The following is a 13523-nucleotide window of genomic DNA, read 5'->3' on the forward strand; positions in this document are numbered from 1 at the left end:
AGTCATCATTGGCTATATATCGTAAAAATGCATTTTTGGTCTTAATTTAGGGTTAGGAATAAGGTTAGCAGTGTGGTTAGGTTTAAAATCTGATTTTAAGAAGATAAATTGTAGAAATAAACGGTGTTTAGCCATTACTTTGTGGCTGTAGTAACTACTGACGACCCCCCAACAACTACCATAGACATGAGAATGTCTGCATCTCTCGAAAGAGAAAAAAAAAAGAAGTTCTGCCGCCTAGCGGACATGGAGTCAGGGGAAAAAATTAGGGTAGGAAGGGAACAGTTATTTCGAAATCTTTGTAATTTTTACCCCGTGTGGTTTTCTAAACCAGTTCTTTCCACTGTGATGATCAGACAACAACACCATCTGTTACAGCTGGGCATTAACAGGTTTTATTCTTATAGATATTTACATTTTATATTATTACATTTTCATACATTGCATATATATTTTAGAGTGCAGGCTTGGAAGTCTAAAATACTTAGCATAACAGGTTTGCCGCAGCAATGTTTCTTCAATGCTGTCCTGCTAAATGATTGTGTCAAACGCAAGCTACCACAGATACATTTGGTTCAACACTTTCTTGAAAAAAAATGCTTTGCAATAACAGTACATTGCTCAAAACAAAATGGAAGACAAAGATATGATAAACATTTAAAAAACAATGTTTGACAGATCTGTATTGATACCTACCAATTATTAAAAGTACAGAGACTGAAGTGGGATGGAGTTCAGACATACAATTGGCAGCATCCACTAGGCCCCACTTACAGTATCTGCTTACATATTAAGTCAAGCTGGGGGATCATGTGGTGAAGCAGGGTCCGAATAAGAGCCATGACATAATGTAGCAATCAGAGCCAGAGGTAACATACAGCATGATAAGCTTACACAGGGATAAAACAAAAATAATTGCATCCTATTTGTGCTATTAAAAGTATCCAAAGCTTTTACTAGCTGGACCTGAAGCTTGTTTTGAAGATGAGACAGAGAGAGAAGGCTTGAGACAAATGAGCCATAATGCAGCTGAAATGACATTTTCCCAGATATAGTGCTGAATGAACATCTTTGAACGTTCTTTAAGTATTTTGCTTATTTTAATTATGTAATATGACCATGATGGAGTATATGGGCAAAAACATGACCCAGACCCCTCAGGGACTTTACTGTGGATGCCTATTGACAGTACATCTGATGTTTGCATGGTGTGTATGAGGGACTTCCACAGGAAACAGAAAAAGAAGAGAGCAGAACGGCAGAGAAGCTTAGGTATGACCTCATATCATGAACTCTAATAGAAAGACTTGGGTTAAGGCCAATGCAGAACGGAATGGTAAAGGGAAGTGGTGTTCTCAGGCAGCATGGGACAATGGTTTGGCGGTGTGGCTAGCCTACTGGAGGGCAGGGTGACTTTGAGGCAGGTAACATAGGGGTTACTGGTGTTACACCGTGATTTTGTAAATGCTCCAAAATAAGATAACTTTTTCCATAGTCAAGTCATGCTAAACATAGGATATACATACAAAAGAATAAACAATACAGAAATAACATGTTTACAGTATAAGAATAATACTATTGCTGTGCATGTTTAATGCTTACTTTGCTTTAAAACCTATTAGCTTTTGAAGACAAATAACTTTTACACAATAAAAATAGCATTTATGACTACATGTAACAAGGCACAGTTGGCAATCCTGATTATAAGTAATTTTAGATAATGTGCTAGATTATCTGTTTTTGGGTAACATGCACTATAAAGCCAACACAAATGCAAAAGTATAAACCCATTCACACTGGCAGTATGCTCTTGGTCATTTACACTCAATCAACAACTTGCAAACCCAATCGCATTTACACATACTCAGATGAACAAATACATACTCTGTTCTTCACAAAAAGCACTCATTCACCTGACAAGAACATAGTACATGCATAAAAAGAGCACATATACATTGGAATGCTTGTGATGAATGATGCATAGTAAAAAGAGGAATATTTATTGATGTGCCTGACCCCAGCCTCTTCACGTCAGCAGGCCCAGACGAGACAGTTTGGCCGACAGGAAGGAATGAAGAACAAACACCACGGGCTTGGGGCCAGAGTGCAGGTCAAACACCTAAAAAGACAAAGACCAGATAAAACAGTAGATCAATCATTACATTGAATGGACTATTAGACCATTACACTCTGAAATGCACTAATGTGTCCAACAGCCATGTACCATTTCGCCCTCTGGACCTCCAAAGTCCAGGTAAAGGTTGCGGATCCCATCGTCTGTGGACATCTTGAGCTTCTCGAAGGGGTATCTGAAGAGCACAGTGCCCACTGCAGGTTCCCTTGACTCCCGGGTCACAGTGAAGCCCTTCTCATAATGAAGCGTGAGGCGAACGTCCTGCCTGTTCAGCATGCAACCTGAGGGACAGAGGAGAGGGTGAGAACTTTGTGTGTGTGTGTGTGTGTGTGAGAGAAAGTGTGAATATGTTTGTGTTGCAGTGGAATAGGGAATGAAGACTCAACGTGAGTGGAAACATTCCCCCTTCTTTTACCATTGAACAGTAGTTTTTTTTTAACATTAACTTTTTCTGTCACCACTTCCTGTATCACAGTGAGAAGTGAATCATGTGATTCCAAAGCCTCACTCAATAATATATACAGATAGTTAAACAAACCAACGTTGTACATACATCCACTCACCAATGTTAGAAATACAGACCACAGGAGGTTGGTGGCACCTTAAAGTTAAAGTTTTAAGTTCCTCGACGTACACATCACGGACAAACTGAGATGGTCCACCCACACAGACAGCGTGGTGAAGAAGGCGCAACAGCGCCTCAGGAGGCTGAAGAAATTTGGCTTGTCACCTAAAACTCTCACAAACTTCTACAGATGCACAATCGAGAGCATCCTGTCGGGCTGTATCACCGCCTGGTACAGACACTGCACCGCCCTCAACCGCAAGGCTCTCCAGAGGGTAGTACGGTCTTCACAACGCATCACCAGGGGTAAACTACCTACCCTCCAGGACACCTACAGCACCCGATGTCTCAGAATGCCAAAACGATCATCAAGGACAACAACCACCCGAGCCACTGCCTGTTCACCCCGCTATCATCCAGAAGGCGAGGTCAGTATAGGTGCATCAAAGCTGGGACTGAGAGACTGAAAAACAGCTTCTATCTCAAGGCCATCAGATAGTTAAACAACCATCACTAACATAGAGAGGCTGCTGCCTACATAGACTCAAATCACTGGCCACTTAATAAATGTATTTAATAATGGTATCACTTGTCACTTAAATAATGCTACATTAATAATGTTTACATATCCTACATTACTCATCTCATATGTACAGTGGGGAGAACAAGTATTTGATACACTGCTGATTTTGCAGGTTTTCCTACTTACAAAGCATGTAGAGGTCTGTAATTTTTATCATAGGTACACTTCAACTGTGAGAGACAGAATCTAAAACAAATATCCAGAAAATCACATTGTATGATTTTTAAGTAATTAATTTGCATTTTATTGCATGAAATAAGTATTTGATACATCAGAAAAGCAGAACTTAATATTTGGTACAGAAACCTTTGTTTGCAATTACAGAGATCATACATTTCCTGTAGTTCTTGACCAGGTTTGCACACACTGCAGCAGGGATTTTGGCCCACTCCTCCATACAGACCTTCTCCAGATCCTTCAGGTTTGGGGGCTGTCGCTGGGCAATACGGACTTTCAGCTCCCTCCAAAGATTTTCTATTGGGTTCAGGTCTGGAGACTGGCTAGGCCACTCCAGGACCTTGAGATGCTTCTTACGGAGCCACTCCTTAGTTGCCCTGGCTGTGTGTTTCGGGTCGTTGTCATGCTGGAAGACCCAGCCACGACCCATCTTCAATGCTCTTACTGAGGGAAGGAGGTTGTTGGCCAAGATCTCGCGATACATGGCCCCATCCATCCTCCCCTCAATACGGTGCATTCGCCCTGTCCCCTTTGCAGAAAAGCATCCCCAAAGAATGATGTTTCCACCTCCATGCTTCACGGTTGAGATGGTGTTCTTGGGGTTGTACTCATCCTTCTTCTTCCTCCAAACACGGCGAGTGGAGTTTAGACCAAAAAGCTATATTTTTGTCTCATCAGACCACATGACCTTCTCCCATTCCTCCTCTGGATCATCCAGATGGTCATTGGCAAACTTCAGAAGGGCCTGGACATGCGCTGGCTTGAGCAGGGGGACCTTGCGTGCGCTGCAGGATTTTAATCCATGACGGCGTAGTGTGTTACTAATGGTTTTCTTTGAGACTGTGGTCCCAGCTCTCTTCAGGTCATTGACCAGGTCCTGCCGTGTAGTTCTGGGCTGATCCCTCACCTTCCTCATGATCATTGATGCCCCACGAGGTGAGATCTTGCATGGAGCCCCAGACCAAGGGTGATTGACCATCATCTTGAACTTCTTCCATTTTCTAATAATTGCGCCAACAGTTGTTGCCTTCTCACCAAGCTGCTTGCCTATTGTCCTGTAGTCCATCCTAGCCTTGTGCAGGTCTACAATTTTATCCCTGATGTCCTTACACAGCTCTCTGGTCTTGGCCATTGTGGAGAGGTTGGAGTCTGTTTGATTGAGTGTGTGGACAGGTGTCTTTTATATAGGTATCGAGTTCAAACAGGTGCAGTTAATACAGGTAATGAGTGGAGAACAGGAGGGCTTCTTAAAGAAAAACGAACAGGTCTGTGAGAGCCGGAATTCTTACTGGTTGGTAGGTGATCAAATACTTATGTCATGCAATAAAATGCAAATTAATTACTTAAAAATCATACAATGTGATTTTCTGGATTTTTGTTTTAGATTCCGTCTCTCACAGTTGAAGTGTAACTATGATAAAAATTACAGACCTCTACATGCTTTGTAAGTAGGAAAACCTGCAAAATCGGCAGTGTATCAAATACTTGTTCTCCCCACTGTATATACTGTATTTTACACCATCTATTACATCTTGCCTATGCCGCACGGCCATTGCGCATCCATATATTTATATGTACATATTCTTATTCCATCCCCTTACATTGTGTGTATAAGGTAGTCGTTGTGAATTTGTTAGATTACTTGTTAGATATTAATGCACTGTCGGACTAGAAGCACAAGCATTTCGCTACACTCGCATTAACATCTGCTAACCATGTGTATGTGACCAATACAATTGGATTTGATTTAATTGGCGAGGACGGGTTCGTGGTAATGGCTGGAGCAGAATTAGTAGAACGGTGTCAAATATATCAAACACATGGTTTCCAGGTGTCATTCCATTTGCTCCGTTCCAGCCATTATTATGAGCCGTCCTCCCCTCAGCAGCCTCCACTGATACAGACATACACTCACCAATGGAGATCTCCTTAATCAGTTCTGCAGCGGCATGCCCCCCCTGCACCAGCGCCCGGGTCCACGAGGACAGGTCCCAGTGCGTCTCCACCCGGAACACATGGGATTCGATGCCTCGCCCCGTACCTGTCCGAGTGGCAAACACCAGGTCTGCCCCCTGCGCCGGGGAACTGCGGGCACTGCCAGAGTGCACCAGTCTACATAGAAACGGGTACACACCAAACAAGGTCAGCTCATCGTTTGCTCCTCCCACGAGTGATCTTTATCAAGTTAAGTGATTCATAAGTTATGATAACAAAACGGCAACACATCGCAGAGTGAAAGAGGCAGAGAGAGAAAAAGACAAAGAGAGATACAACCTACATTCTAATGCCGTCTGGCCAACCTGTTGACATACCTTGTGGCGAGAAGTGGGTGTGTGAGCAGGGGTGTGGACCATGCTTCACGGTTCCATGGGACTGATTCAAACAGCAGGATATCTTTCTCTGTCAGTGCCATGACGATTGGTCGGAACTGGTGCCGCCCACCATCCAACTGGACCTACACCATAAAGAAAGAGAGACAGCATGAGAGAAGGTGTCAAAGTTCTTATGTCATTACTGATAAGGTTTTCCATGTCTGTTTGTGTAGGTGTGTGTGTGTCATGCTAGGTGGGCCCAGAGTAAATAGTTAATGCAACGGCAGCTTCCTGTGGTTTTCTGTCTCAAAGTACTTCCTGTCAACCCCCAACAAGGCCAACTAAACAACCCTGCACAGACAATATACATACATTAAAACAGGCATACCGACACGACACCACTACCCGCTTTGTGGACTATTTGCTGCTTTCATTTTGTTCAGCTGTTACCCTCTTTTCCCTATTGTTCAAATTTCTTCAATGTTGTTCTCTATTGTTCTTTTAAATGATGTGTACCCATGTGAAATTAATTTCAAATAAATTCTGATTTGTTTCTGATTTGCACAGCAAAAGTATAAGACGGCACATTTAAAAGACTACAGAATATCACAACAAGCATACAGTGACCATCTATAAAACAGAACTCTTTACAGTACACATGCAGTAATGTACACGACTGAACAACAAAACACAATATTGTATGTGTGCATCTGTACATAAGTGTATTTCACAACAGCATACAGTACTTTTTAGTATAATTTAGTTATTTTTATATAATGTTTTGTTTATGTAATTTATTCTTAAGGCCTATGAGTGTAGTACCTGTTCTGCCAGCCAGCTGATGTGTTTGAGTTGGGGGTGTGACCCCGTGGTGATGGAGCCCAGGTAGGAGTTGATGTGGGCCAAAGTCTGGGGCAGCAGGGAAGCAATGTTGGTGTGGATGGCTGTGAACCAGGAGTGGGCGCTGGGGCTGTCCTTACAGCGCAGCACCACCGTATGTTGGCCATCAGGAGAGTGCAGTTCCAAGAGCCTGTAGGAGGCAACAGTACTCATCATCATAGTGTCTAGTTGTGTTCATTTTTTTCTGTTTGGTTTTAATTTGTAATTTTATGCACTTCAAGATTATTCTGTATAATGAAAACCAATTTACAAAATGCAAGAAATGATTAATTTCAATGATTAATTCTTATCATTATCTTACTAAACATACCAAACCAACACTCCCCTCCTCCTCCTCTTTGTATTCTCTCTTCCCACCCCCACAGGTCTTACCTGTTCTCCAGGTCAGGTATAGTCAGGTTCCTGCTGATGAAGCACATTTTGAGGGGGATGACCTTTCGGTCCTTGGCCCCGCTGTGTTTGGGGGACCCCGAGTCCTCACTGCCACTGAAGTTGGGGGATTGAGGACGCACCCCATCCCACGGTAGGTCTGCTACCAAGGACGGCTTCTTAAACAGTGGGGAAACCTCCCTGATATATTTCACTACAGAAACACAGAAAAATTAAATAAACAGTGATTAAATATGCATGGACCTCAAGTTGTAAAAAAGTGTGTCCAAAAGAAACACAAGATTGATCATATATTTCAGACAGTGGTTGAAAAAGTTTCAACGCTCAATTAAAGAGTAATAAATGTTTTATATGCATGTATTAGTCTCTTGTTGAGTTGCTCTGAGTAGGAGAATTGGTGGGGCAGTTGTGTGCTTAGCAGGTCAGCTCCTTGGAGAATAATGGTTTTGACTGAAATCATGGATTCAGTTTCCAAATTTGGTCCCGTGGCCCATTCCACCTCTCACACATTCTCTTTCCCTCTCTCTTCCTTTAGTGCTCTGGGTCGCTCTGCTCTTGTTGGATGTAGGCGAGGCTTGTGAAAGTAATTGGCCCAAATATCTGCTAGTGCAAGTATGGGCGGACTGTGGGTGTGTGCAATTTCACAGAAGGAGGGAAGTAATGGTAAGGCACTGTGCCAAGGATTGGAACCTATTTCCAAGTCCCTGCTAACCACACTGCTCTTACTAACAGTGTCAGTGAATATGTCTGCTTAATCAAGTCTTTTGGAGTGTATGTGTGTGCATGCATGTTTTAGAAAGTGGCTGGCCTTCTGGACATGGGCCAGAGCATGACTAGAAACCACCTAACCTCAACCCTGAAGAGATCAAGATGGGCAGAGCTGCCTACAGTTATACAGCGCAATCCTGATGTAGCAAAGTATAAATTACACCGAGTGTCATATGTCCAATACACACAGCCACATGAAGTAGTGAAAAAATGTGAGAAGTAGTGAATGACAACTCTAGATTCAATGTAATGAATAGATTTACTGTAAAGATGCTCAGTCAAGACTTCCAGCCACAATATCACTGCAGTGTTCCAGTGTGGTTATAAATGCCATGGTAAGTACAGGCTTGGTCTCTGTCTCATTCCTCCGTTCCCACTGTACTGTAGCTCTGGTACATCTTTACGGATACGCTTTAGCCATCACAGGTTGAAGAATAGGTGACAAAAAAACATTATGACACTGGCTCACACTCAGAGGAAAGATACATGTTGGAGGCTTACCACACCATCTCCATTTATCAATGCTCTGCTTGAGTAAGTGCAGACTGCAGTTTGGGCTAGTTGTGTATTATGGCAGTGTTTTCTGATGAACTAAACAAGGAAAAGGTTTATCCCAGTCCCACCATGGCATTAAACCTTTGTGAAAAGTTCAGAGTCAGATAGTTGGTTCCAGAAGCTGCTCTTGCTGTCCCTCGCTGGCGCTGTTTAAAGATCTCATTAGAGCTGTTAGCTACCGTTCTGCTTTTAATTAGGGCAGTACACAGAGGTGTGTGTGTGTGTGTGTGTGTTTGAGAGAAAGAGATGGGACTGGGTCCCTAGAGGTGCCATCACACATAGCTAGAGCTCATTTTTCCTCCTTCCCTCTATACCTATATGGCCACAGCAATGCAGAGGAATGAGACAGAGGAGGAAGGGGAGAGCTGGAGGTATCTGACTGACTCCAACTCATTATTTGGCTGAAGGAGTTGAGGTTCAAACCCATGGTCTGTTGTGTACGTGTACCCCCCCCCCCCCACCCATGGTTTGATCATGCACACATTTGCTCTTCTCTTCTTGTAGACTTCACCCGGGTATTGCTTTATGTGCCTGGCTACACCCCAGACCCTGACCACTGTTTTTCTTCTGACCACAATCCTCCTGTGGTTTGTCCATCTCTACCTTCCTCTCCTCCCCACTAACGTCTTTCTCTCCCCCTGCCCCAGACTGTGTGCTGCCAGGCCTTTAATGAGAACAGTGTGTCAGACTCCACAGGTGGGGAGGGGGTTTGTAGAAGGCTCTGAAGAGGCTCCTTTCAAATATACAGTACCAGTCAAAAGTTTGGACACACCTACTAATTCAAGGGTTTTTCTTTATTTTTACTATTTCCTACATTGTAGAATAATAGTGAAAACTATGAAATAACACATATGGAATCATGTAGTAACCAAAATAAATTGTTAAACAAATCAAAATATATTTTCAATGTTAGATTCTTCAAAAGTAGCCACCCTTTGCCTTGATGACAGCATTGCATACTCTTGGCATTCTCTCAACCAGCTTCATGATGAATGCTTTTCCAACAGTCTTGAAGGAGTTCCTACATATGCTGAGCACTTGTTGGCTGTTTTTCCTTCACTCTGCAGTCCAACTCATCCCAATTGGGTTGAGATCAGGTGATTGTGGAGGCCAGGTCATCTGATGCAGCACTCTCCATCACTCTCCTTCTTGGTCAAATAGCCTTTACACAGCCTGGAGGTGAGTTGGGTCATTGCCCTGTAGAAATACAATTGACAATCCCACTAAGCGCAAACCAGATGGGATGGCGTATCGCTGCAGAATGCTGTGGTAGTCATGCAGATTAAGTGTGCCTTGAATAACAAATAAAACCACAGTGTCACCAGCAAAGCACCCCTACACCATCACACCTCCTCCTCCTCCATGCTTCACAGTAGGAACCACACTTGCGGAAATCATCCGTTCACCTTCTCTGCGTCTCACAAGGACGCGACGGTTGGAACCAAAAATCTCAAATTTGGACACATCAGACCAAAGGACAGATTTCCACCAGTCTAATATCCATTGCTCGTGTTTCTTGGCCCAAGCACGTCTCTTCTTATTATTGGTGTCCTTTAGTAGTGGTTTCTATGCAGCAATTCGACCATGAAGGCCTGATTTATACGGTCTCTTCTTAACAGTTGATGTTGAGATTTGTCTGTTACTTGAACTCTGTGAAGCAATTATTTCAGCTGCAATCTGCGGTGCAGTTAACTCTAATGAACTTTTCCTGTGCAGCAGAGGTAACTCTGGGTCTTCCATTCCTGTGGCGGTCCCCATAAGAGCCAGTTTCATCATAGCGCTTGATGGTTTTTGCGACTGCACTTGAACAAACTTGGAAAGTTCTTGACATTTTCTGGATTGACTGACCTGCATGTCTTAAAGTATTGATGGACTGTCATTTCTGTTCTTGCCATAATATGGACTTGGTATTTTACCAAATAGGGTTATCTTCTGTATACCACCTCTACCTTGTCACAACACAACGGATTGGCTCAAACGCATTAAGGAAAGAAATTCCACAAATTAACCTTTAACAAGGCACACCTGTTAATTGAAATGCATTCCAGGTGACTACCTCATGAAGCTGGTTGAGAGAATGCCAAGAGTGTGCAAAACTGTCATCAAGGCAAAGGGTGGCTACTTTGAAGAATCTAAAATATATTTTGATTTGTTTAACACTTGTTTTGTTACTACATGATTCCATATGTGTTATTTCATAGTTTTGATGTAATCACTATTATTCTACAATGTAGAAAATAGTAAAAATTAAGAAAAATCCTGGATTGAATAGGTGTGTCCAAACTTTTGACTGGTACTGTACATATCTGGCCTAATTTAAAAAAGCCCCCCTGTGCTGCTCCCCTTCAAAACACACAAACCTGGCCCCTTCCTCACCTCTGTTCACCCTGACCTGGATCACAAAAGGAGGGCATGGAAATTAGTGGAAACAGTGTATATATCCAGTATGTGGATCTTTTTACACAAACACTATACACAATGTGCATGCTGCTACACTGTTCCTGCAATGAATCCCACATAAACAAATATCTTAGCTAAGTAGGTTATATTCAGATATTTCTGTGGTTATCCATTTCTGTTTACAAACACAAACAACTTGAGAGAGATAGAGAAAGGAGAGCAAATGTGCTTGTTCCACTGATATTAATGAAAACCGGTAGTGTTACAACATTAACCTGGATTCACACTTCTATATGTGGTGGCCTTTTTTATGCTTTGACTCATAGTGCATTGCATACTCAAGTGAAATGTTCAATGGTCAGTAAGTTTTGGTTTGTGAACAACAGAAAATAACTAACTCTCTCTAATTGGGCCTGTCCCCATTTTATGACTAGAGTCTGTCTCTTTGTACGGTTTTAATTCTTCCTTTTAACCGGACAATGGTCTCCTCCTCTATCCACCAATAAGCAGGCAAACTAAACACAGACAGCCATGATCCAATTGAATAATGTTATTCAGATATTACATTTCCATTACCGTGGGCTCATATTTATTAGGAAAAGCTAAATGAAGTAGCTATTGTATTTGTTAGAAACACAACATTCATGCCTGTGTGAGAGTTTTATGCAGGTTTTGGAAGCCACTAATTGCCCTAATGTCTAGGGTTTATGTATTGTGTACATCACATAGTGGTCTGGAAATTGAAATCTAATTTCGACCTTGCCCATATGTGGTTAGGCCTATGGGAGTCTTCAGAAGATGAGGAGGAAAATGCAGACAGATTGGAATGGGGGCCCTTTTACTAAAATCACAACTCACTCCCTGTCAGTCTAACAAACATTGACAGGGAACTGGCACATTCCTTAAACAAATTCCTAGGTTCCTCAGTGGAGAGACAGAGATTACACAAACTCTTATTTTGGACTATTAGGCCTATTTGAGATGAGAAGCAGAAAAGATTAAGCCTACTTTATTTTGGGGGTTATAGTGAGACCTCATTTGACGAAATGAGACAAACTGTGTCACATAAACCAACTCTCTACACCCAGCCTTATTTAGTATTCATAAAGGGTTCATTTCCAAAGCATTAAGCCTAACCACCACACAGTGCATTTCAGCCCCTGACCAGTTGTTTCCAACCCCCAGGGCTTCACACCAAAGTGCTCCAAAATCAATATAAGAACACACAAACATGATGATTAACTGTTCTAGCCTACAATGACTTATCTAAAATAATGCACTGCCACATACAATGTAGCTAATTTTGTAACCACTGTTCTTACTTTTCTGTTTACAATAGGCCTAATGAGTCAGTGGCGGTCAGTGGAGTGTGAACTGGGTTTACATTGTAGCCTATAGCTATGTGCTGTAGTCTGGCAATGTACTAGAAAGGAAACATTGTAGCCTAAAGCTTGGCCTGAATCCTGCCTAAATTTTAAAAAATTGAAAAAGTATCCTGGGCATCAATAAATTCAACATACTGAATGTTCATCATCCAACTGGCTGTTCGTGATCTTCTTTTATTTAGGTCTGTGTCTATTTCCTGACTGTCAAATACATGCAATACTTGGCCCACAGCTCCATAGTAGGCCTTCATCAAGAACGAAGCAGAATAAAGTTTTATTTTGCTATCAAGCGCACATTGTTTAGGGTACTAGGAATGGTTGAGGCAGCTGTCAGACTGACTGGCCTCAAATCCCCGCTATTGCGTTTGAAAACTTACCCTCAAGCGTAACCTCTTTCCCGGCCTTTTTTAGAGCCTGCACCGCTAGATCATGCGTAGCCTCCCTGAGGTCATTTCCATTGACTGACAGTATCGCGTCACCGACCCGAAGAGCTCGACTCTGATCAGCTGCAAGTCCGGGAAAGATCTTGGATATTAGGATGGGCATTCGGTTTTCCCGACCCCCCTTGATGCTGACCCCCAACCCGCCCGACTCTTGTTTTACAACTCGAACTTTGCGCACAGCTTCCGATGCGCAGGATTCCAAATTGATGTTAGTTTCGCCATGCCTGGAACTGAAGCTAGATCCAGGACTACCGTAACTGGACCCCGGGCTGCCAAAATCAGGGTTCGTACCGTTATCACGATTATACTTGCTAGAGCCTGGGCTAAAACCTTCGTAGTGACCCCTGTGGATGCCCCCGTGCGCTGGGCTACTGCTTCGTCCTAGCGCACCATGGTTCGGATGTTGTTCTGGGTTCGAGATTTGACCATGGTTCGAATTTCCCGAAGTTAACCCTGGGTCGTTTCCGTTTGATATTCCATTTCGTAGGTCCGCTGAATTGTTGCAATGCAAGTTGTTCGCGTGCCCGCTTATCTCTGCTTCGGCCGTTAATGTGAAAGTCTCGCTGGTCAATTCGCCCGCTACCCGAATCCAGCGGTCCTGGAGCAAAAGGTCTAATTGACCATTTTTGTCCGCTCGTGTCCAGAGAGCCATCCTGTAAATCCGGGGCGGGTTTCAGACTAAACTCATGGTGAACTTTTTCTTCTTTTCAGAGTGCGTACCCAAGCGCTAGCCTACCCTAAATTTGACACACCCACTTACGCACAGATTGTGGAAACTGAAGGGAAAAAGTTGCCTCTGACGTACTCTCTCCCTTATTATTGAGCACGCTTAAGCCCGCTGTCTGTGGCGTGAAAACTTGGGAGCCAGACGACAGAAACAGCCAATACATTCAATAGTGTGTGATTGGACC

At 42.9% G+C, this 13523-nt stretch overlaps 1 protein-coding gene across 1 annotated transcript; it reads right to left on the minus strand.

The window, feature by feature from the left end:
- Positions 1-372: 372 nt before the first annotated feature.
- On the minus strand, positions 373-13500 carry LOC139530077 (beta-2-syntrophin-like). The gene is made up of 7 exons (XM_071326145.1): positions 12547-13500; positions 7044-7254; positions 6594-6801; positions 5772-5914; positions 5375-5571; positions 2225-2415; positions 373-2119 (listed from the first exon to the last, which is right to left on the minus strand). Exons 1-7 carry the CDS (start codon positions 13262-13264, stop codon positions 2027-2029), a joined length of 1761 nt encoding a protein of 586 aa, XP_071182246.1. The 5' UTR covers positions 13265-13500; the 3' UTR covers positions 373-2026.
- Positions 13501-13523: the final 23 nt, after the last annotated feature.

The sequence above is a fragment of the Salvelinus alpinus genome, chromosome 9 (assembly GCF_045679555.1).
Source record: "Salvelinus alpinus chromosome 9, SLU_Salpinus.1, whole genome shotgun sequence".
Lineage (NCBI taxonomy): Eukaryota > Metazoa > Chordata > Actinopteri > Salmoniformes > Salmonidae > Salvelinus > Salvelinus alpinus.